This window comes from Podarcis vaucheri (genome assembly GCF_965113315.1).
Source record: "Podarcis vaucheri genome assembly, chromosome: 11".
NCBI lineage: Eukaryota > Metazoa > Chordata > Lepidosauria > Squamata > Lacertidae > Podarcis > Podarcis vaucheri.
In genome coordinates this window covers 37872845-37897874 of record NC_138749.1, presented here as the reverse complement: position 1 = coordinate 37897874, position 25030 = coordinate 37872845, and the positions used below count along the sequence as shown (strand labels likewise).

General features: G+C 41.2%; 1 protein-coding gene across 10 annotated transcripts in view; it reads left to right on the top strand.

Moving 5' to 3' along the window:
* MCTP1 (multiple C2 and transmembrane domain containing 1) overlaps positions 1–25030 on the top strand; it is a gene marked incomplete at its 3' end in the record, with an annotated part of 173270 nt that overhangs the window by 26068 nt on the left and 122172 nt on the right. Inside the window, exon 1 of one of the 10 annotated variants that reach the window (XM_082191349.1) lies at positions 14939–15096. The exons of the other annotated variants lie outside the window; for them this stretch is intronic. Coding sequence (XP_082047475.1) covers positions 15073–15096 — 24 coding nt within the window. The 5' untranslated portion in view covers positions 14939–15072. Of the gene's footprint in view, positions 1–14938; positions 15097–25030 lie in introns of those variants that run through there. 10 annotated transcript variants of the gene reach the window in all.

The following is a 25030-nucleotide window of genomic DNA, read 5'->3' as shown; positions in this document are numbered from 1 at the left end:
AAAAATTGACATGTTGATCTTTTTCATTGCTGTTTATACTGGCTGATATAGTATATATTTCTTTCCCATTTTGGTGGAAACTATTGATGTACAGTTCTTCCTTCAGGGTCGTCAAGGAAGATACACTTTCATTGGTTTGGTGAAGTTCTGAGCTCAAAGTTACTAAGGGCATGTTTGCATTAACATCTCAGAGAGCAGTGAAATGGGTTTCCTCTCCCCTGAGTTTGCTTCACAGGGCTCCCCCCCTCCTGCTATTCAAATAAGCCTGGCATTACTAATGTCAGATGCATTTCTGTTTATGTCTTGAGTTTGTTGTTTAATGTTCTTTGAAATTTCTGCTTTGCTAGGTATGGAAAAAGAGAACCTTTCTAAATCCTAACACTTTCTTTGCTTCACTTCATTCTGTCAGTCTCTGATGTATGATTTGCAAGCTGCCTTCTTGCTGAAGCCTTGCAGACTTGATAGTTCTAGCAGTATACTGATTTTTCTCAGTCCCTAATCAATGCTGAACTTCAAGTCAAGTGATTAGTGCCAGTCTTGAGAAAGGAAGTAAGTTTGCCAATTACCGGTAAATGTTAAAGTTTTGTTTGAGATGGGTATTGTCTAGCCAGAATTAAGAAGCAGATGTTCAGAGAAAATATTTGTGGTGCGTGGAGAAATCACCAAAGGAATATCTTTAGGAAAACAAGGCTTGCTGTGGTTTAGAATTCTTTTTTAGAAAACAAATCCTTCAGTAATTTCCCACACTAACTATGAGTAAAGGAATTAGTAAATGACTAGGTGAAGTTTGTTAACTATTTAGTACAGTGGTACCTCAGGTTACATACACTTCAGGTTACAGACACTTCAGGTTACAGACTCCACTAACCCAGAAATAGTACCTCGGGTTAAGAACTTTGCTTCAGGATGAATAGAAATTGTGCCCATTAGCTAAAGTGGTGGTTCAGGATAAGAACAGTTTCAGGTTAAGAACGGACCTCCGGAACAAATTAAGTACTTAACCCGAGGTACCACTGTACTGGGTTCTCTTCTCCCTTTTCTTGTGGGAAATGTGTTTTATGCAGTTGCTTCCAGTACTCTTATGTGGTTAAAAAAATTATATCTTATTTACAGTACTTAGAAATTGCTTTTCACAGGAGCTGAAATCAGGTAATGTAAAATCAGCAAAGCAGAAACCGCCTTCAACATAATTAAAATGTAATATTGGGAACCAAAGGCAACAATTAATTGTGGCATTTCCAGCTGAGATGTCCAATGCATCATTTCCCTCTGTCTTGTGGGATGATTGTCATTTTTTGCAGCCTGATGATGTGGACAGGATAGGTGTAGCTTTGGATCCAACCACGTGCTCTCTGGATCCCTGCCAAGTTCTGGGTGTGGTAAGTGGATCACATTGAGAAGGCATTTTATTTTACTGTTATTAGTTTATTGAGTTTGTATACCATCCTTCATTCGAAGATCTCAGGGTGGTTCACAATGTAAAATTACAGAATAAAAACACAACACGCATCATACAAACAAGAACAAAGCAAACCCATAGCCCTGCCTCCCACAAACACATTTAAATTGACATAGAATGTTGATCGTGGTGCCTGCCATCTTGGAGGAAGCAGCTGTGTGTCTATTCTGTAAAAGCTTTGGATCTGATAGCATGTAACAAGTACTGTCCAGTTGCTAATACTCAAGTTTGGGATAAGGTGGTAATGAGGGTCATAGTGGTAAAATTATTGATGTTTCTTGAACCTGACCGTGCCTAGTGTTTCTGATTACAATTCTATGATTCTATTCCTTTAAGAAAGGCAGAGTTGGAAGGGACCATGAGGACCATCTAGTGCAGCTCAGGAATATTTTGCCCAACATGGGGCAAATAGTTTGCCCCAACCGTGAACTTAAGAGTCTCATGCCCAACTGAGCTATCCCTCAGGACTTTCTAACAGTCTAAGCAGGTGCAGTGAGGATTTAGAAACATTTCGATAACACAGGAATCTGCTTGGTTCTGCAGATTCTCCTTTTGAGCTGTAAAGTTTCCATTTTACTTGCTGCATTTGAAGCTCCTTTTCAAGTTGTGCTACCATGTTTACTTTTCAACCTAATTTCCCCCATTTAAAGAGTCGATTAACTCGTTTTACATGTATGTGAAAGTAAGCAATGTGTCTTCCCATAACATAGGTGTACGTGGATACAAGCCATTGTGGTTCCCTCAAAGCAAGGAATTGCATAGATGGAGATATATAATGTTTGAGCATTTTTCTTGTTTTTAACTTGATTTCCAGATGATAAATTTAGGATTGCACTCTTGGGGGGGCCCTTTAACAAGGCATAGTACCGAAGGTAGTTTCTAAAGCATGTTCAGTACTAGCCGATTGCTAGATGAGTTTAAACTTCTTTTTAAAAAAAACACAACTTTATAAATTATTATTATTATTTTATTAATGTTTTTAGAGTTAAAACCATTCTTATAGTAGCCAACTCTCCTGAGCCTGCAAACAGCACTGCAAACATTTTGCAGCTTTACAGGGATAAATAATAGTTCATTCCTTTTACTTTTTGAAGAAGCTCTACCCATGCCTAGAGCAGTGACACATAAACTGGAATATCTAACTTTTGAAATTTATAATCCTGTGAGAAGTACAGTTTGTTCAATTCTCAACTTGCTGTTTAAGCAGTGACTAAGATAACATTTAGAATTTATTCAGTTTATGACTACTTCTCTCTGATTGTAGGATGTCCAGTTCTACAGGAAGTTCATCTGGACTAGAACAGGATTCTTTTAAGGTCATTGAATCCAAACCATTTTAATAAGTTTTGACTAATGTGTGCACCCACCCAAAGTGTAATTAATCACAGAAACCTAAAGCAAATATCTAGTGTGTTTATACACTTATAGGCTTCTAAAGGCTTTAGCCAGCCACCTCTGTTGTATGGGGAGCAGTTGACAGAATCTTTGTCCTTTGCTTTTAGGGCTACGTTCTTTCTTTTTAATAATAATAATAGTTTTTATTAAATATGTTCTTTGTTTACAAAAGTATGTGCATTGTCTCTTTTTTCAGGTTGTGTTTTCTACAGACCAGTTACATTTGTTATAAAACATAAGTGTTGCATGCAGTATACAGTGGTGCCTCGCAAGACAAAATTAATCCGTTCCGCGAGTCTCTTCGTCTTGCGGTTTTTTCGTCTTGCGAAGCACGGCTATTAGCGGCTTAGTGGCTTTAAGAAAAAGGAAACAAACTCACAAGAACTCGCAAGACGTTTCATCTTGCGAAGCAAGCCCATAGGGAAATTCGTCTTGCGGAAAGACTCAAAAAACGGAAAACTCTTTCGTCTTGCGCGTTTTTCGTCTTGCGAGGCATTCATCTTGCAAGGTACCACTGTACCAAACACTCCCTAGGCCACCCCCAACCTCCCTCACTTAACAAGGAAATATAACAAGCAAATATAAAGAGAACCTACCCAAGTGATGTTGACTCTAACCCTGCTCCACCAAAGTAAAAGAATATAAACTTTTAAGGCTACCTTCTACTGTCAAGCGCAGGCTGTGAAGATAAACACCGGCAGCAAAACTGAGAAGGGAGATATCATTTCTGTGCACTGTAAAGTGCCTCTTATAGCTGTTAACAGCTCCAAAAGTTTGACCTGAAGACCAGCATTACACATAACACAGTAATGCTGTGTTCTCTTGCCTTTTGTGGTGGGTAGGCTTGCCAAGTTCCAGGCAGTCTCATTGCCCAGGCACCAATGTAGGAAGGGAATATGGGTACGTGAGTGCATAATTTTTGAGTAAGCAAAGGATTGCATGGCTCTTCTGTTGTAAACTGCTGTTGCCTTAAATGTGTCAACAGCCACATAAGGGCAACATGTTCCTTATGGTTGCTCCTACCATGTTCCAAGTACAGTCATCCCTCGGGTTGAATGTGCTTCAGGTTGAGCGCTTTCGGGTTGCGCTCTGTGGCAACCTCGGAAGTAACTGAGTGCGTTACTTCCAGGTTTAGCCGCAGGCGCTCAAAACGACGTCACGCATGGAAGCAGCAAAACGCGACCCGTGCACACGCAGACGTGCCATCGAGTCTTACGTTCCATTCAGAATGCAAACGGCTCTGGAATGGATCCTGTTCGCATCCCGAGGTACCGCTGTACTTGTATGAGTTGAAGCCTTTCTGACGTTATTAGAGTGGCTTACAAAAATCAGTATCAAAGGTAGTCTCTGTTCTCATGCTGACAATCTAAAATGACATGACACATGAAAAAGGAATGGAAGGGAGAATGATATATTTAAGTTAAACAGTTTAAATGTATATTATGTGATAAGATGATAGCAGTATGTTCGGGAAAAGGACAATAGGGATTTTGAAAAAGAGTGGGAACCTTTTATATTATACTTGCAGAAACAAAGAAATAATACTGACCTGATGGTAGGATTTAAATAAACATTCACAACTTTATGGACAGGGAACAAATAATGTAATAAAAGGAAAAATATGATATTTGTAGAAAATAGGAGAATATACTAACGAGGTTAATAAATCAGAAATGGAAGTTGAGGGAAGTCCAAAAGGGGGGAGGCAGAGATGTTATGTAAGTTGTATGTTATATTTGTCATGAGAGAAAAGAAAATTAATAAAAAAAAATTAAAAAGATGATTGCAGTATGAAATGAATTATATTCAACTGCACATCATAATATGAATTGCATTTTAAAAAATAGCACATGAAACAAACTGGACTAGTTGATTCTGGTTTATCAGACCAGACACAGCTGAAAAAATGGTAAATAATTCTTTAAAAGGAAAAACAAGGCCTAGAAACTACTGAACCAAGCAAATGCCTGCCGATATTAGTCTCGTGGGACGGTTCCAGCGCCTGCCAACCTAGCAGTTCGAAAGCACCCCCGGGTGCAAGTAGATAAATAGGTACCGCTTACAAGCGGGAAGGTAAACGGCGTTCCGTGTGCTGCGCTGGCTCGCCAGATGCAGCTTTGTCACGCTGGCCACGTGACCCGGAAGTGTCTCCGGACAGCGCTGGCCCCCGGCCAATAGATGTGAGATGGGCGCACAAACCCCAGAGTCTGTCAAGACTGGCCCGTTCGGGCAGGGGTACCTTTACCTTTTACCTTTATTAGTCTCGTAGCCCTTATGAGAAACACTCAGATATGGGTTCTAATGTGTTTTGGTCTACAAATATAAACAATGGTATGAGGACTAGCAATAAAACACATCTTTAATCTACAGAATGACAGTGTGTATAGCAGTTTCAAGCCTTCCTCTGCTGTAAAAGCCCATGTGACCTTAGGACATCTCCGCAAGTTATTTTTAAAATATTAGTACCCCTTGGAAAAGAATGGTTATGTCTCTAAATTATCAACCACTATGGCAAGCTGTTTCTCATGTCTAAGGCCTGTTGTTGCAAAGCCTAGTACCCACTGTAGTTAAAGAATCATGGTTTGAATTGCTTGAACTGAAGTACAGTGGTACCTTGGTTCCCAAACTTAATCCGTTCTGGAAGTCTGTTCCAAAACCAAAGCGTTCTAAAACCAAGGTGTTCTTTCCCATAGAAAGTAATGCAAAATGGATCAATCCGTTCCAGACTTTTAAAAACAACTCCTAAAACTGCAATTTAACATGAATTTTATTATCTTATGAGATCATTGATCCATAAAATGAAAGCAATAATCAGTGTACTGTACTATAAAAAAGACAGTATTGTAGATGATAAAAATAAAAAAAAATATTTTTTCTTACGTGCACGGATGATAGTCATTGTTTGGATGGGGGGCTTTTATCCATTTCTGCAGTCACACAATCAATCAGTAGCTGAACTGGGTTCCACACAGTCACAAAAACAAAGTCACAAGCCACAGTCACAAGTCAGTCCCATAAAACAAAGAACAAGTCGCAGTCAAAAAAATGAAAAAGCCGCAAAAACGCAAAAAAATAGCAGAAACAAAAGCTCCAAATATCACCTCTGTGTTCCGTGGGAGCTCGGGACTCAACAGCCAACAGACTCAACAGGAAGCCTCTGATTAGCAGCGGGGGACTCAATTTACAAACTGAATACACTCAGCAGGAAACAGAACATGTTCAGCTTCCAAGGCAAAGTTCACAAACTGGAACACCTACGTCCAGGTTTGCAGCTTTCTATTTCCAAGTTTATAAACTAAGCTGTTCTAAAACCAAGGTACCATTGTAGTAAATCATTGCACAGCAAATGCTACACTGGCTGATACAGAGAAACGTGTTCCCTCAGGTTCTAGAAATCTATAACCCATCCATCTGCTTGCTGTGATGATCTGTTGGAGTCAGTATAAATACATGCACACAAAATTATGCCCACGCTTATATTGTTACTAATGCACATTTTTGGAAATGTCATAATTGTACAGGAGTGGAATGTTTTATTGTGTTAACCTTAACTACAGTACTTAAACACACTGCTTTATGTTGTAGTAGCCAAGAAAGGAACACAATGATTTGATTTTTAATGACCTTGATTTGAAATAACTAGCCAGATTGTTTGTGTCAGGCAGTCCCAACAAGTTTTGTTTTGTAATTCCTTAAATACTTAGTTCCAATAAGGTTATTAAAATACAATACTTGGTATTGGGTGGTGTTTTTTTGGGGGGAGGGGTGCAATTTAATAATGCAATCCTATTCATGTCTCAGAAGTAAGTTCTATTTAGTTCAGTGCTTCTTCCTCCTGGAATGAGTGTACAGCATTGTATTATAAAACCATATTTTGAAACAGTAGGCAATTTTATTTCCATCAAAAAATATATATTCTTGCTGTTCTGTTTTTGAAGGCTGTGGGGGGGGGCACACTGTGTTTTATTATTAAGCCTCTTGCACACAAAACCCAGTATATCACTATGTGTTGATTTTCCTTGTGGTCTTATCATTGGATTCATTCAGCATTACTTTAAACAAGTAACTACTTGTTTCCAAACTTTAAAAAGGTTAAGTCGCATTTAATTCTAGATGTTTACATGCTTATAACCTCTGACATGAAGCCTTGGTTAGGACTCTTCCCTACTGCTTCAGCATTGCCAGTCATCAGATTAATTATGGTTCACATCCCAGAATTAAGTACATGCAAGAACAATGCATGTTATTAATTTTAAAGAGAAAAAAATAAGCTTCTCTATGAATATTTATAAATACTCATATTTAAGCTTTGTTTATCTTAAAAATGGATTTTATCTTCTGTTGTTGTTTAATTTATATTCTGAACTAATTCTTGTAAAAACAGCAGGAGGACTCCAAACTATGGGTGATTTTATTTCATAGATGATTTTTAAAGGCTAGAGGTAAATGACAATATGCATGCAAAACAAAATAACCTGCAAGGTAGTTTTATTAGCCATTCTAGGAACAAGACTTGAGATGTTACAGCTCTTTCCATTTACTCACACTTAATGCAATATTCAGTACCTGGAGAGCTGCATCAATAAATCTGTATTTAAGATCTGTCAAGGTTTAACTTAATTGTGCACTCTGTCTTTTAGTGAAGCTTTTACTACCTGTGTATGTTCAGCCCTCTGTATGTTGAGCCTGAGCCTGACCCCCCCCCACAGTAATTCCCTTGTGCATGTGGTTGCAACCAATTTAACCATGCAAATCCCAAAAGTTTAAAGCTTTTGTTTCTTAATTACATTAACAGGCTTTTGACAGCTCAACTGTTTAGATACTCACGGAGTTAAATCGGCTTGAACTTTGACTCAGTTGGGTATAAAATTTCAGCCTTAACTTCAGCCCAGTTATGCTTTAAAGTGAACTGGTTATGCTCACCCACTTCGTCATGAGCACCTCAAATTCAAAAAGTGGTGGTTTCCAAGTTACAACACCTTTAAAACGAAACAATAATCTGGAACTCACATGCAAGTTAAATACCTTTTTCTGTGTAGCAGTACAGAGAGCAAGGGTACCGGTCCTATCCCCTCCCCTGCCACCAGGCTTGGTTTTTATTGGTTGATTCATACTGATCAAATAGCAAGATGTTCCTTACCTTGCAGCATCAATTTTAGCTTTATGTTTAAGTGAGGAAACCCTTGTGGTGTGGCCATTAATGTGTTTACCCCAGCAAGAATCCTAACACAAAATCTTTCTGCCAAGAAATAACCTTTCATAACAATCTATATACAGTGTCTCTGATGTCCTGTTCCCCTCAGTACATATACTGTAGGACAGCTCAGGGTTTTCTTTTGTTTTTGTTTTGTTTTGAACCTTGAAACTGAATGGAAAATTTATATTTGATTAAAAATTTATTAAGGATGTGTGCCGATTTGTTCTTACTGTTAGATACCCTTCTGTGTGAGGACAACATTGTGGCTTTCATCTTGCATCTATAGATAGATCGAAAGGGAAATAAGTTGCATCCAGGCTGAAGTGAAGCCTTTGATGTCATGGGAAGGCTGCCATTCTATTAACAATGAAAAAACAAAACTAAGATTGAGACTTCCTATAGAAGGCAGTTCTCCTAAGGCACTTTCACTCAGCAGAAAGATCTATCCCAGTGTTTCCCAAACTTGGGTCTCCAGCTGTTCTTGGACTACAACTCCCATCATCCCTAGCTAGCAGGTGATGGATGATGGATGGATGGATGATGGAAACTATAGTCCCCAGCTGGAGACCCAACTTTGAGAAACCCTGATCTATCCAAACAAGTTGGATCTAGGGGCAGATGCACACCCTTGAAGTACAGGTGTAAGGAAGCTGTGGTTCTCCATGTTCTCACATCTCAGTTCCCATCATTCGTAACCAGCATGGTCAGTAGGCAGAGTTGTAGTTGAGGAACATCTGGATGTCAGCAGGTTCCTCACCAATGCTGTAATAGATGAGAGTTCAGAATCCGAGCACTTCATATCTCAGGAACACTTTGGATCTCTTCCTAACAAGGTGCCACCTTGTTTCATGATCACATTGTCTCTTTTCTTACCTTCCCCTGGCCCTCACTCAATTATGTATATTTGGGTCATGAGTGGCTAGCTTTCAGTTTGCCCCAATTAGGACTGTTCAACACAATGTGTGATGTTACAGTGGCTCCAGGTTGCATTACAGCTATAGTAACACTCGCTTAGAAAAGAAATTAGTGTAACTATGTGGAGCACTCAAGGCAGGCGACAGTAAAATGCATAGGTCATGAAAAAAAGAAACTGGTGGAAGGTTTCTTTTTCCGTTGAGGATCTTTCTGAACTTCTTCCCAAATGCATATTAGATGTTGACTGAACAGAAAATATCAGAACATGGGCCAATTAAGCGAACTGTTAATGTCATTTTACAAACTATAACCAGCACTGTGAATAGCACCTGGGGATGTATTGGCCACCAGTATAACTGCTGTAACCTTGGAGGTGTGCGCTCCCTGTCACCAGCCACATTCAGCAGCTAGTCTGCAGTGTTCTGAAGCAGCTGACATTTCTGAACACTATTCAAAGGCAGCCTGTTGAACATGAGCACGTTGCACCCTGATGGAACTAAGGCACATGTTAGTATGGGCAGATCTGACACCTCCAGTAACAAGCATAGCTGGCACATCAGCCTCAGCTATGCAGAGATGTTCCTGAGTGCAAATCCATCTAAAATGGGTTGTGCCTCTGTTTCCTGAAGTGCCTTCTACCAACCGGAAACATATCTATATTGTTTGGGTTTGGCTTCAGTTTAATTGTTCTCATTCCAGTCCAGTACTGACACAAGGCATGGATTCAGGACATCAATAGCAAATTTGGATTAAGATGGAAAGGAGAGTTATAGTTTGGTGTCATGTGCATATTAGTAGTACAGAACTCCAATACTTTGGGCAAGCTCAGACCAGTGGTTTCTTGTAAATGTGAAATAGTATTTTAAACCACTAACAGAGAATAGCTTCGTAGGTGGTTATTGGAGGAGAAGTGATACACTAGTATTTGGTTTTTAGACAGCCAAGAACTAATCAACATAGCCACATCCTAGACCTCGTCACATAATAGAAAAGCAAAGAGGGTGCATGTTGACTTCTTTGAGTATGATGGAAAAATATAATTGTCCCATAATGTTATTCTACTTAAGAGTTTAGAATGAGCCTCACCATTGACAACATATGACAGTGATATGTAGGAACAGGTACTAGGAAATATGGACAGCTGCGGCATATGACAGACTCACCTCAAAAGTCTGACTCATGAGTAATTCCCATTGAAATTAGTAATTGCCTTATATGAAGTCTGTTTGCCTGATACAAGTTTACCTGAAAAAAGTTTGAAAATGCTTTATTCAGCCAAAACTTTAGAGCTGAGGCACAATTATGACTATAATTTAGTTCAGAAGTCTTGGGAGTAATTATACTACTGGCAGAATGAAAAATGTCTGCAAGTGGAGAAATTATAGAACACAATTTTCTTTCTCCTATTTGAGAAGAGGTTCATTAAAATACAGCATTTTATCAGAAAGGAGGAAAGAATAAACTGAATAATAGATCCTAATGCAAGCTTCGTCCTTATTTTGGAAGCCCAGGTTATTGCAAATGTAGGAGTCAAATATTTCTATTCTCCAATTTATTTAAAAATATTCAATATTTTGCAGGAATCTCAGTGCCACAGAAATATTAAAATTGTGTGTAAATTCTTCAGAAAAGTTCAAAAGTATTCAATGCTAGTCATACTCATTGTACACCAATTTAAATTAATTAGTGTGTTCAACTTCAGTTCATTAATTTCAGTGTACCTACTCTGAGTAGAAATTAGTTGGATACAATCCTCAGTTGGCAAAAGTAATCTCTTCTTCTTTTAAACAGTCTGCAGGCATGTAGTTCTTACTTGGGTCAACTTCTGCTGTATTCCATCTTTGGCACACAAAACAGAGAAGTGACTGTTCTGGTTTGAAGCATTCACATAAGTGGCATATTGGGCATGTTGCCATGTTGCCACAGTCTTTCTGATTCTCTGTTCTCTTCCTGTCCCCACCCCTTTCTCTTCATTCTAGACTCAACCGCCTAATGGCACAACTCGTTTTTGGTTGAAGCAGTTGCCTTAATAATAGATGGAATGTCACTGTTTCATTTTAAAATGATAAACAGTCTTTTGAGAGAAGATTAAGCACTGAAGCTGATTTATATGATTTACACTGCCCTTTTTCATGTCTGTGAAGCCTAGCATTTGGGTCATACTTGACTTGATAGTACATCCTTTTTCTTCTTTCTGATGCAGTGACATAGACATCATCAAGCCACCATTTCCGTCCCATAAATTTGGAGTACTGCAGTGGGGCAGGGTGGATGGAGAAAGTGTATTTCAGCAATTGTTCAGGTGACAGCAGTTCTAAGTGAGGAGTAGAATTCTAATTAATAATTCAGTTTTGCAAATAATTTAGCTTTTTCGGGATGGAAGTACCACTATAGGAAAAATCATATTGGGCCATGTTCAGCTAAATCATTGTGCTAGCAGAAGCTAGTGCAGCTATTCCCAGTAGTGCAATGGGACTACAGTGCCCTCCCCAAATCCCTCTGGAAGGGATTTGGGTTGGGAGAAACCCTAGAACCTTGTTCAGGGGAAGGAAAGGAGAAATTATTCCATCGGGCAAGCAGAAATGCACTGATGGAACAGTGGTCTCCGTACTATGAATATAAACCACAGAGTTTTTGTTTCGGTGAGTGCTTCAACACCAGAGTTGGATTAAAGTTAGGCTTTTTCAGATTGGTGCGTTTCTCTCTCTCTCTCTCTCTCTCTCTCCCTCCCCCCCTCTCTCCCTCCTTCTCCCCCCCCCCGTAAAAGATTGCTGTCTCTTTGCATGTTGTTGTCTAGACTTGCATGCACAAGACACGGTCTTCTCAACTATGGAAGTCTGTCCCAGTAAGACTCCTTCTTTGCAGGCCTTTAAGTGAACAGCAGAGGCTTATTTATTTCAGGTGCCTTGTGGGTGGGGTTTAAAATATTATTTTGCCCCAAAGGATTTTTTTGTAGTGTAGTTGAAACATAATGTCAGGCAACTGGTAACAGGAACAGTCTTTATTATCTCATTACAGAATGACATTTTGTGTGTGTAGCCAGGGTTTTTTTCAGTCAGAACTTATGAGAATTCTCATTGCCATTATAAAAGAACAAGGGAGGCGTTCATGGTGAGTTTTGGCACCTCTTTATCTAGAAAAAATAGCACTATGTGCAACTTTTGCTGGTTCACTAAGCAAGCCTCTACAGAAGCTCAAGAGGGACAAGGTACAGTGGTACCTTGGTTTGCATACGTCTTGGTTTGCATACGTTTTGGATTACAAACACGTCAAACTTGGAAGTGCGTGTCCCAGTATGCAACCTTTTTTTGGATTGCAACCCAATTTTTTTGGATTACGAAGAAATTTTTTTGGGAGTCCGCATTGCGAAAGCATGCTTTGGGTTACAACCTATTTTGGTTTACAAATGGACCTCTTGAATGGATTATGGTTGTAAACCAAGGTACCACTGTAGAACTGAAAAATACAGAAACCCTCCTAGTGGTTGTTTTCATCATGGTACCTCACATAACTGGCTTCTTAAGGCATTGCTGATTTTACGTATAGTTAAAGCTATGGTTTTCCCAGTAGTGATGTATGGAAATGAGAGCTGGACCATAAAGAAGGCTGATTGCCCAAGAATTGATGCTTTTGAATTATGGTGCCGGAGGAGACTCTTGAGAGTCCCATGGACTGCAAGAAGATCAAACCTATCCATTCTGAAGGAAATCAGCCCTGAGTGGTCACTGGAAGGACAGAGCCTGAAGTTGAGACTCCAATACTTTGGCCACCTCATGAGAAGAGAAGGCTCCCTGGATGTTTCCTGATGTTGGGAAGGATGGAGGGCACAAGGAGAAGGGGACAACAGAGGATGAGATGGTTGGATAGTGTTCTCGAAGCTACCAGCATGACTTTGACCAAACTGCGGGAGGCAGTGGAAGACCGGAGTTCCTGGCGTGCTCTGGTCCATGGGGTCACAAAGAGTCGGACACGGCTAAACGACTAAACAATAACAACAAATGCTGGTGTAGTTATTTTTCATGATAGTTGGGTTTATGACTTTTGTGTTTTTGTATTGTATCCTGTATGCAATTTGTTTATTTTTTGTGTTTTAAATATCTATTGGGAAGGTAGTCAACCTAACAAGTTGCTTTATGAATCTTAAGCATTCATACCCTTATTTGTACTGAAAGCAGCCTGGTGCACTTTTATCACGTCGTCAATCAACAATTCTGCTGATGCTGTTTTAGAAGACTGAAATCAAGAACTAGCATTGCCTGTAATGGGTGGTCAGTCTGTGGAGTGGGTGCCACAAATGGTAGGTGTTGGTCAATGGATTTTTTCTTGGTGTACTCAAGGGTACAGCAATTCACACCCCCCCCAAAAAAAAATGTTTAAAGTGTGGCACTTACTGTAACAACCTCATGCTGAGTACCAGTACCTTTTTTATTTTTTATTTTAAAAAACACTGGTCTTGGTGCAGACATAGGTTTATGCAGACTTAAAAGAGAGAGTTCCATGACAGAGTAGCAGAAGTAGGAAGATGTCTGCTTTCACTATTACCATAGTTGATAGGAATATTACATCTGCACCAGGTCTGAAAGATGGAAAGGTGGAGAAACCTTTTAATGGAGAAACCTTAGATTGCCTTGCATTCCTCTAAAAAGAGATGCATTTGTGAACTTTTTTCTAGAATGTATATAATTTTACCTTGCTCTTCAACCTTAAAATGGGTAGTTCATACAGTTTTCTTTATCACTACCGTTCTGGTAATTACTGGTTGGCAACTTAACACTGCCAGAAAAGGGAACACAGATTTGCATAAAACTTGCATATGTTAACTTGCATGTATAGCTGCAAATTTAGAAATCACTGTATTTTAAATACGTACTATATTTCTGCCACCATACTGTGGAAGACTAAGGGCCAGGTGACCTGGGGATCTATGTGCCTGTATGGACTGCAATCTGGGTGCTAATTGTGGATGGGTAACTTCAAGACACCTGTTCTCCCTTCTTATTGGGTCTTCATCTTTAAACCAGACTTGAATTGGATGACACTTCAAATAGGGGGCAGTCCTCTGTAAATTAGAACACAGGGATTTCCTGGGTAATTAGTCTGCAGTGGTAATTAGCTTGCCATAGTAAGCATGGAAGTGAAGTGACATCTTTTGAATCAGATCCTCTGTGTTTTAGCCATATAATTTTAGTGCATGTTAGGAATAAACCGGTGTGCTGTTACTCACCATGAAGTTGTTATAGTAAGTGCCATACTTTTAACAACTGTTGGGGGGGGGAGCCTCTTGGGCTTGCTGATCGGAAGGTCAGTGGTTCAAATCCACTCAACGGTGGCAAGCTCCCATTGCTCTGTCCTAGCTTCTGCCAACCTAGCAGTTCGAAAGCACACTAGTGCAAGTAGATAAATAGGTACCACTGCGGCGGGAAGGTAAACAGCATTTCCATGCGCTCAGGCTTTCATCACGGTGTTCTGTTGTGCCAAAATTGGTTTAGTCATGCTGGCCACATGACCCAGAAAGCTGTCTGTGGACAAACACCGGCTCCCTCTGCCTGGAAAGCAAGACGAGTGCTGCACCCCATAGTCACCTTTGCCTGGGCTGTCCCCAGAAAAAAGCACTGGCTTAAACCATTATTTTTGAGATCTAATAACATAAGTAAGGTAACAGGCTATATGTGTTAATGGTAGGATATGCTGTGTCTTGTGACTTCTGCCTATTGAATATTTATATGAATATTAAGCATTTTGAAAAGTAATATTGTGTTTTTGCCCACTTGTTGAAAACATCCAACAAAACTGGTCAGCATCTCATGTTCAGTGTTTGGAGACGCTAAAAGATGTAGTACAGTGAGATGGGAGATTAGATTCGTGAGTCATATCCTTTTAAAGCTGTGAAGCAACTGTATTCGCACTCTATGGTTTCCTTTTACAGTCCCTCCCAGTGACTGCAGTTCAGAGCAGCATGCTGTGTGCTAAGAAGTCACTGCTGCTAGATGGAGGCAAACAGTATCGTTGGGGGATAACCCATTTATAGGAGTAATTTTAAGTGTTGATGGATGGATGTTGAAGCCCAAACATCATTGTTTGATTCTCCAAACTGAAAACAGGGAACATGCTGCCATTTGAGAACAATAAGGTAATTTTTCCTTTCCCTCCCTCTTACTTTAATCTGTTGCTAGTGATTCTAACAAGGCTATATTTAGGGGATTAAATGGGTACATTTTATGTGTTCTTGGTTGTTTTTTTAAAAAAAGTAATTATAAGAACAAAAGACTTAAAGGTGCTACATCTGTGGAAAAATTACAACAGTGTAAATTTCATAGTTATTAAGCCTCTTAAGAGAACCACGTGAAACCTATTTTCTACTATATACGTTTTTTAGAGCTTTTCAGTACTGCGTCTGGCTTCAAATGTATTGATTTAAAAAATTGTCAGTTTAGATTATTTGCACAGAGATGTAAGAGTTCTTGCTGCTATAAAATAGTGATACTTCAAATCACATCTCATCTGTATTTGCTGAGAGTTGAAATCACTAGGATGATTATTATTTAAATGCATCTAAGGCTGCAGTCCTATATCACACTTAGCCTGGAAATAAGCCCTATTGGTGTGGCTTTCTTCTGAATAGACATGTGCAGGATATATGAAGTTGCTAGCAGGTATCGTTAGTATGCATTTAAGATACTAAGCCTTTTATTGAGCGGATTACTAGCAGTGCTGAAACAAAACAAGCTTCTCAGATGTCTACAGTTTACTTGCAGAATCTAAACATATGCTACTGACTACTGAATAGGCAACAGGAGAATTCGAGTTTTTTTAAAGGTGTATACAAACTTAGCTGCTGGATGTTTTTAAAATATTTTTGCTAGTTTGACTTTCTAATACCGTAGACCTAAGATTACTAAGATTTTTGGTTTTGGAAGCTATTAGTAGAATTCAGCTAAGCATGCCTGCAAAAAGCACTAGAGCATATAAGTAGGTTTGAAGAAGAGAAGGATGCACCCCTTTAATGAAACTTTATTCTGAAATGTAGCAATGACAGAATAATCATACTAATTTTCTAGATGAATCAGATATAGTGAATTTACAGCTCTGACTGCTTGCCTTTTAAAAAATCATTGCCAATTAAAAAATAATGGTTCTGAATTTATCTTGACTTGATCAGTAACCTAGAAACTAGAAGTAGCTGTCAGATTGGGGTAATAATTCTGAGACTGTAAACTCAGCTTTGTTTGGGCATTCAGGTTTCCTTTATGGCTCTGTTGCAGTTAAACACATGCAAAGGATTGTGTATATGGCCAAATTCTGTTTTCTCGTGTTGAAGTGTGATTAAAGTATGGGGTGGGTGTGAATTAAACAGCTCATTGCTTTGACAAAGCTCATCAAGAGCTCAGCTGTTCACGTGGATCATGCATCATTGGTTTGGGGCTTGAGTGCCATTGAACTGATAATGTGATAATATCTGTACAGTAGTAAGAGGATTGCTATGATAACAGCCTCAGTTGCTACATTTTGTACATTCTACTGGCATGGGAACTTCTTGCTGTATATTGTTTTTTGACCCAAGTCACCCTCATTGTAAGATTATCAAATGAACTATCAAACAATACAACTTAAGGAAGAGCAGAATGTATCAGGAAACAAAGAGTGAGCAACAGCAAAGGGAGAAGTAATGTCTTCCCACATATTAGTTTCTAATAATAATATCCATAGCGGATTTAGGAAATAATTAGTGGGTACTGACTGTGCTTTATAGACCTTTGGTCTCCTTCATGTTAGTTTCTGCTAGAATGGAAGTAGCTAGGAAGTGGAGGACAGCAAAGGCTTTAACCTATGAATCTTGGTTTTCACAGCTATGACATTTTACCATGGCAGGGGAAAAAAGACTTTTAAAATAAACTTAGTGAAGGGTACAGCAAAGGCAACAGACTGTCATACTGTTTGGAACATGTTTGTAATGTATGTTTCAGGATAATCATGCTTCAATATCCACGTCATCTGCATTTCTTAAACTTTGGGATTGTGATTAATATTTCCCAGTAAGTGATAGCAACTGAAAGAGATACTGATTAAGTGTTATTTTAATTCTCAAGTCTTCCCATTTGAATGGTGATAGTCCTTCCTGCTCGCCAGTCTATCTAGGTGAACTCGAGATGGGGGAATGTATGTTACTATTGTTAGTTTCTACTTATCAATATTGAACTAACGTCTATTTTTTTGCATCATTGACCTATGTATGCTCACTGCATTATCCACCTTGGACAATCAGCAGGTACTTCTACATCTCCACTTAATACTCTGCTTTTATACTTCTAATTAAAACAAGTATTACAAATATTTGATAAAGTGATGCCTCTGAAACTTCTCAGTACTGGGAGCACACAACATAGATGAGGATATGATGGAGTAGAAGGACAGGTACCTGCAATCTGGGGGCCTGGCATCAATTTTTATATTAGCCGCCTTGGTTGCCTGCTTCACAGAAGGGGCAAATGGGGAACGGAAGTTATTAAAACCTGATGAAACGGGGCTTAATCACTAAAGCCTTCTGTAAAGCCATTCTGAGCTCCTGGAATAGAATATACCAGGGGTGGGGAATCCTTGGTCCTCTAGATGTTTTTGTACCACAACTTCCACCCTCCCTGATTATTCAGGGTTCGGCCACACTTCCACTTGCCTAGAAAGTATAGGTCCAAGACGTTTCCCACATGCCATGTGCTTTATAGGCACAGATCCAAGTGGTATTTTGTTCATCTCCGGGAAAACCTACTGTTTACTGCCAAATCGAAACAAATGCCAATCGACGTTTGTTCTGATTCAGCAGTAAACAGCAGATTTTCCCTAGGTGAAAGTGTCGGGACAAGCAGAAGTGTAGATGAACACTCACAGTTGGAGTCCAGTAACATCTGAGAGCCACAAATTACTGGCATTGCTCCCCCCCCCCAATTTTTCAAACTTCTATCCAGAACTGTGACTGTGTAGCTGAAGTGCAAATGTTGCTGAACTGTTTATGCAAGTTGCATCCATGAGTCAAGTATGGTAAGAGATCGCTTTATGTTGCTGCTACAAGGCCCCAGCAAACAATACCAGGAAGTGCCATACCACTGCATGTTTGTCAAGTAGCAGTCTGCAACAGATGTCCAGGCCAGCATGACAATATTATCAGATTGAATGCTCACATTTTTTGCTGTAGCTGATAAGTCTTTGGTTACGCATCTGTTTCTGATCAGTTGACCCAGCAGAACTGTGCCTCTGGTGAGCTCGAATTTAACTCCACTTCCAGTCAAACTAGGAGGAAAAAGAAAATATGGTTTCAGAGCCCTGTGTAACATGTGCTGGTCTGACTGGCCCTGCAATGTGCTATGGTTTTGCTAAGTGGTTGAGCTCATTTTTAATTTTTTTAAAAAAAGATTCCTGCACTGGTAAAGAAAAAATAATTAAACTGATATTGGAAGATTGTAATAGCGGCTGGAATAGCACAGCCATTTGCTGCAAACCTGTTTTCAAATGCACAAATTTTGTGAATGAGGGAAAAACAGCAGTCCAACTATAATCTTAATCCCCTTGATGTTGATGACTGGAGGAGGTTGAGATGACATATTGGTGCTCCTCTGCTGGCCACTACAAGTGCAGTTTCTTGGTGAATACCCAGCTCCACCCAGGTGTCTAGAAGACTAAAAGGCCCACCGCTTTGTGTTGTGTTGAATCAACCACTTTCTTCTTTCCCAACCTTAATAGTTGCTCTGTCCCTTCTCCACTCCTCGCCTAATTAATGTTGAACTTGAATGTGCCCTTAATTGTAATAGACACTGTTTATTTTCTATGATCAAGCAGTTTAGATCAGGGATGGCTAGTCCCTGGCTCTCTCAACTACCACGAGCCCAGCTAGCATGGCTGGTTATCAGGGATGATGGGGATTATAGTCCAACAACATCTGCAGGACCTGAACTACTTAAGTTACCTTCCACATCACATGACATAATATAATTTTTGCTTGGCCAGAATTTTGAACTGGCCAAATGTTATTTTTGACTGCTCCTCACCCTCCTTTTTTAAAAAAGAGCCCTACTGACTTGTTCATGCATATTGTGAGGGATGCGGACCATGTGGATAACCAAGATATGGTTAATGCATCCTTGTGTGAGAGAATAATCCACTGCCTTGAATGAGTCCCATGTTCATCATTTTAGTTTGGTACTGTGGTGTGTATAGTTCAAACCTCATACCTCTGGAATAAATTTTAATTTGAATGTATTTTTGAAATTATATTTTTAATAAGAATTAAAAATTTCAAGAAGTATTTTTAGATCATTGAAATGAGTGGGAGGAATAGCACCACCATGTTTGGAAAATGATATTGAAAACTGGACCTAGCCAGTCTGTGCTGTAAGTATACATGATACCTTGTTGAACTATTAGTGGACAGCCTGAACAAAATACAGGAATTCAGCGTTTAAACCAGTAGAAAATGTGACATAAACCTTGGTTATCAATCAAGTGTAGAATTGCTTAATAATCCTTAAAATTCACTTTATAAAAATATATATAATTTATAGCAAGGCTATAACAAAGTAAAGTTGCTTCTGAATGTGAATCCAGAAAGACTCTCCTCCCTGAAAGGGAGGGGAGGGGTTGTGGTCGGGACCCGAGCTCCGGCTAGCAGGGGGCGTGGCCCCCTGCCGCACGCTCACCTGGCTGGCGCTCACGCCCCCTCGGTGGCCACCCAACCAGGAGCCACGGAGGGGGCGTGTTCAGCAGCATTTTGCTGCAGCGCCAGCCTTCCCCGGCCTCATTCTTCCTTCGCCCATCACGAGAACTTATATTCAAGTAATCAAAGTAGTCTTATAAACTCTGGTATTGTGAATTTTTAAAAAATCCATGCAAAATACATTTGTAGCTTCCTGGATCTGAAGACCCTATTTGTGTAATTTGTACAGTACACCTAATTTGCTTGACTGGGAGTTAATTATTCTTCTTCTTCTTGGATATTTTGTGCTACCCCTCACTTCCCATCCCAGCCTTAGGCCTGGAGCTGGAGAGGGAAGCCAAGGGTTTTGTCCTCACCTTGCTCTAGGTTTAGGAAGTTCAGTGTGAGATCAAAATCAGGGCTCCACCCTTTGGAAGAAGGACATTGTCCTGGTAATCACACATTTTGGTTGGCTGCCAAAGCCAGCTAAAGTCAATGTACCCTCTATAAGAGACCTTAAATGGTACAATTAATATTTGTATAGAATTTTGGAGTGCTCAGAGTACTTGCTGAAATGGTTTATAAACTTCAGCAGATGTTTCGGTGGATTCTTTTTATTGTTGATCTGCTGCAAAACTGCAATATAATGTTGAATAGGTCTAATGATATGTTGGCTGTGTACCGTTACTACTTTTGATATGCAATTTATATATGTAATTCTCACAATGCTATGAAACAAAAAAGTCAAGACTACCTTATGTCGTTTTATATTACAATGTTGTTTCTAATTCCCTCCTGTAATGATAACAACTTGTAAACAACAGCATTTATTACTGCAAGGTACATAGCTAGCAGGCAGTGGATCAGACATACGTTTCCTGGCTAGCATGTTGATTGCTGTTGTCACCAAGGTAGTCATACTTATATATAAACTTGGCACATCATTTGAAAGCTGGATGGTGAACAGAAATCAGAGTTTTAGTACATACAGTATTAAAAAAAATCTACTTTTATCTTGTCTAACCAGATTTTTATAAATATATACATATAGAAGTTCAATGAAGTAGTGTTTTAATTTTAAATGCCATTTTCATCTAATGAGTACTGACCAACTGAATAGCCTGGTCGAGACGTAATGTTAAACTTTGGTTTAGTGTTTCTGATACTGGCCTTGGGTTTGCAAGCTCCCCTCCTCTCTGGCATAGCTGACAGAAGGAACTGGGAGCGCTTGTTTTAAAATTAAATTGAGTTTTTTCATGTCCAATCCAAAGGAACTCTAATTGGTTTAGCCTATGACTGGTGAGCAAGCCGAGGTAATTTTAACCTGGGTTCTTTCCCCTTTGCAAAGTTAGCAGATGAATTAACTTGCTGTGCCGAGTGGTAGTATATCTGACCATGCTTTGTTGTCTCCATGCGAAAACTGTGATTGCATTCAGATGTAAACCATACTTTGTTGTTATGAGAAAAAACTTAGAGGTCTAGCTCACACACTTCAATCCACCTCTCCTCTGGTGCAGGCATGGAAATTTCTGCTTCAGTTTTTTAGATTAATTGCTGTTGCCTGAACCCTAATATGTGGTTCAGATAACTACTGTAGTGGAAACAAACCAGCCTCACAGATTATGTTCTGAAGTTGGTTGGCTTCCATTAAACATAGCTAACCACAGGTTTTCAGAGGTTGCGTGACAAAGTAAACTTTAGTTACTTTAAGACGGAAGTGAATGATTCTGCACTGGAGAAGAAGGGCGGAGGAGCAAACATCTAAGCTCAAGACACTCTCTGTGGCTTCTTCATGTAATGTCTAATCAGTAGTTTGGTATAACAACCAAATCAGCCCACATTGTACTGAAGCAGCAAACTTAAGGTCAGAGGCTTAGAGTTCTACAGTGGTACCCCGCAAGACGAATGCCTCGCAAGACGGAAAACCCGCAAGACGAAAGGGTTTTCTGTTTTGGAGGCGCTTCGCAAGACGAATTTCCCTATGGGCTTGCATCGCAAGACGAAAGCCCATAGGGAAATGCTGGCGGTCGGGAGCAAAGACTTTCGCCCACAGCCGGCCTTCAGAAGAGGACCTCTTCTGAAGGCCGGCGGGGGGGCAAAAGTCTTTGCTCCCCCCCCGCCTGCCTTCCCCCCGCCTGCCCCGGGCGATCTTAAAATGCTGGCGGGCGGGAGCGAAGCGTTCGCTGCCGACCCCCAGCATTTTAAAATCTCCAAGGGACAGCAGAGAAGTCTCTGTCCCGGGGAGATTTTAAAATGCTGTTCCGAAGCGGGGGGCGGGAACATCTGCCCCAGCCGCCCCACTTCGGAACGATGTTCCGAAGTGGGGAGGTGGGGCGGGAACAGCTGCCCCAGCCGCCCCACTTCGGAACGATGTTCCGAAGGGGGGAGGTGGGGCGGGAACAGCTGCCCCATCCGCCCCACTTCGGAACGATGTTCCGAAGGGGGGAGGTGGGGCGGGAACAGCTGCCCCAGCCGCCCCACTTCGGAACGATGTTCCGAAGTGGGGAGGTGGGGCGGGAACAGCTGCCCCAGCCGCCCCACTTCGGAACGATGTTCCGAAGTGGGGAGGTGGGGCGGGGACAGCTGCCCCAGCCGCCCCACTTCGGAACGATGTTCCGAAGGGGGGAGGTGGGGCGGGGACAGCTGCCCCATCCGCCCCACTTCGGAACGATGTTCCGAAGGGGGGAGGTGGGGCGGGGACAGCTGCCCCATCCGCCCCACTTCGGAACGATGTTCCGAAGGGGGGAGGTGGGGCGGGGACAGCTGCCCCATCCGCCCCACTTCGGAACGATGTTCCGAAGGGGGGAGGTGGGGCGGGGACAGCTGCCCCATCCGCCCCACTTCGGAACGATGTTCCGAAGGGGGGAGGTGGGGCGGGGACAGCTGCCCCATCCGCCCCACTTCGGAACGATGTTCCGAAGGGGGGAGGGGGGCGGGGACAGCTGCCCCATCCGCCCCACTTCGGAACGATGTTCCGAACGGGGGAGGTGGGGCGGGAACAGCTGCCCCAGCCGCCGGGCTTCGTAGCGCTGCTGCGAAGCCGGGCGGGGGGGTGGGAACACCTTCTGAAGGCGGGCAGGGGGCGAAAGTCTTTGCTCCCCCCTGCCTGCCTTCCCAGGGGCTTTTAAATCGCCCCGGACAGCGCAGAAGTCCTCCGCTGTCCGGGGCGATTTTAAAATGCCTCCCGCCAGCATTTTAAGATCGCCCGGACAGCGGAGAAGTCCTCCGCTGTCCCAGGGTTTTTTAAAATGCTGGGGGTGGGAAGAAAAGCCCTTGTCCCCCCCCCCCAGCCTTCAGAAGAGGTCCGGGGACAGACTGTCCCCGGACCTGGTCTGAAGGCGGTTTCCCTAGGAACGCATTAATTGATTTTCAATGCATTCCTATGGGAAACCGTGCATCGCAAGACGAAAAAACCGCAAGACGAAGAGACTTGCGGAACGAATTAATTGCGTCTTGCGAGGCACCACTGTATACTTTTTCAGGGTGTCTTAATGCGTGCAAAAAATTATGTTGCTACTATGTTCTACTTCTACTATGTTCCACAACCTAGACTTTTTTTTTTTTACTGCTGTTTGTCCAAGCGCTCCAGCAGACTACAGGCTTAGTGGTGTTACGGAAAAATCTAGGTGCGAGGCTGCTCAGTCACCCAGATCGTTGGGCAGAGCCCACGGGTCTCTGCAGAATAAAGGAAGGAGTCCAGCCACCAACTGGAGCAAATAACTGTAGACCAAAGTTTACTGCGCAACAGGTTCAAAGAGGAATTTTGAACCCCGAGGATGGAGTGACAAGGACTTTTAAAAGTTCCTGTCTTATCCCAGCATACAGTTCATTAAGCATCATTGCTACATCGTTGCTACATCAGAAAAGGGGAGGGTTATACATTATTAACATAGGACGAATGTGTTGGGGCAACAGGATATGTATTGGGAAGTACATTCTAAGCACCTACTACAAAGGGACAATAGAACTTAGGTTTGCAAGCCCAGAGGAAGAGTGCAAGTCTGGAGGAGTGCCTTTGCCCAGCGATTGATACCTATGAGTACCTTCCTGTGAGTACGTGACCTCCTGCTGGAGGGATTATGGCGGGGACCTAGTGGTTTCCAAGTCCTTGGCCAATGAAGCAAATTGGCAGTGGAATGAAGGAGACTGGCAAAGGAGTTGATTTTATATGATTTTTAAAACTAGAGAACTTTCCTGAGCTGTCAAGTTGAAAGGATACATTTATCCATAATATTTGTAACATGTAACAACTTTAAAGATGTCCCCCCCTAATTTCCATAACAGTGGAGATTCTACTAGATCAGGTATCATCAACCTTTTCAGATTCAGGACCTATTTTTATCCCAAACATGCATTTGGGGAACCATTTCTTAATATTTTAACATATATTTGCATATGGTGTTCCTGTTGCAATCTACCTTGGATCAGGCAGCAATCACTAGTAGGTTCTGTTCCAATCTTAAAGATTAGTGTGAGCAACAGTGTTGTTAAACTACTCAGATATGAACAACAGAATAAAATAACTAAATATAGGAAATAGCTGTTTGGGGGACTCCTGTAACTCTTTCATTCTTTGCTTTGAAAATAAAGGAGGTGTTGCAAAAAGGGATAAACATAATTACTTAAATCTACCCACATCACAAAATTTTTCAGGTCTTAAATTAATGATTTGGCTCCTTAGGTATATTGCTAACTTCAAGTAGAAGTATTTATGAATATGAAACATCCATGACATATTAAGAGCAGGAGTAACCAAAATGGTGCCCCCAAGACAATGTTGCACTCTTATCAAGCAATGGTCAGGGATGATGGAAGTTGTAGTCCAGCAACATCTGGAGGAAGCCATATTGGCTGCCTCTGTCTTTGAGTTTGAACCTTGGGAAGAGGAAAGCACTTCAGGTGGGTGGTTTCTGTGTCTGGAAGTTTGGTCAGTTAGTTGCCAGTTCTGGACTCCCTCTGAAAAAGCCAGTTAGTAGTTTGGGGGTGCTCCTGGGCCCATTTTTATCTCTAGAGGTTCAGGTTGCTTCAGTGGCTAGGAGTACCTTTTGCCACCTATGTTTGGTATGCCATCTACAGGCATTCAGGACATGGTAATTCATGTGTTAGTAATCTCAATACTAGATTATTGCAATGCAGGTGTAAGTGAAGTAGCCCCTGGGCCTTGTTTGAAAGCTACAGCTGGTACAAAATGCTGAAACTAGAGCACTGGTGGGAGCAGTCTATCATCAGCACATAGTGCCAGTGCTTAAAAGTTTGCACTGGCAGCCATACACTATAGGGCTAAGTTAAAGGTTCTCGTATTCATTTCCAAGGGTCCATGATACCTAAGGACCACTCAGTGCTTTATATCACTTCCTAGTCATTTTTAGTGGTCCCCCATGGC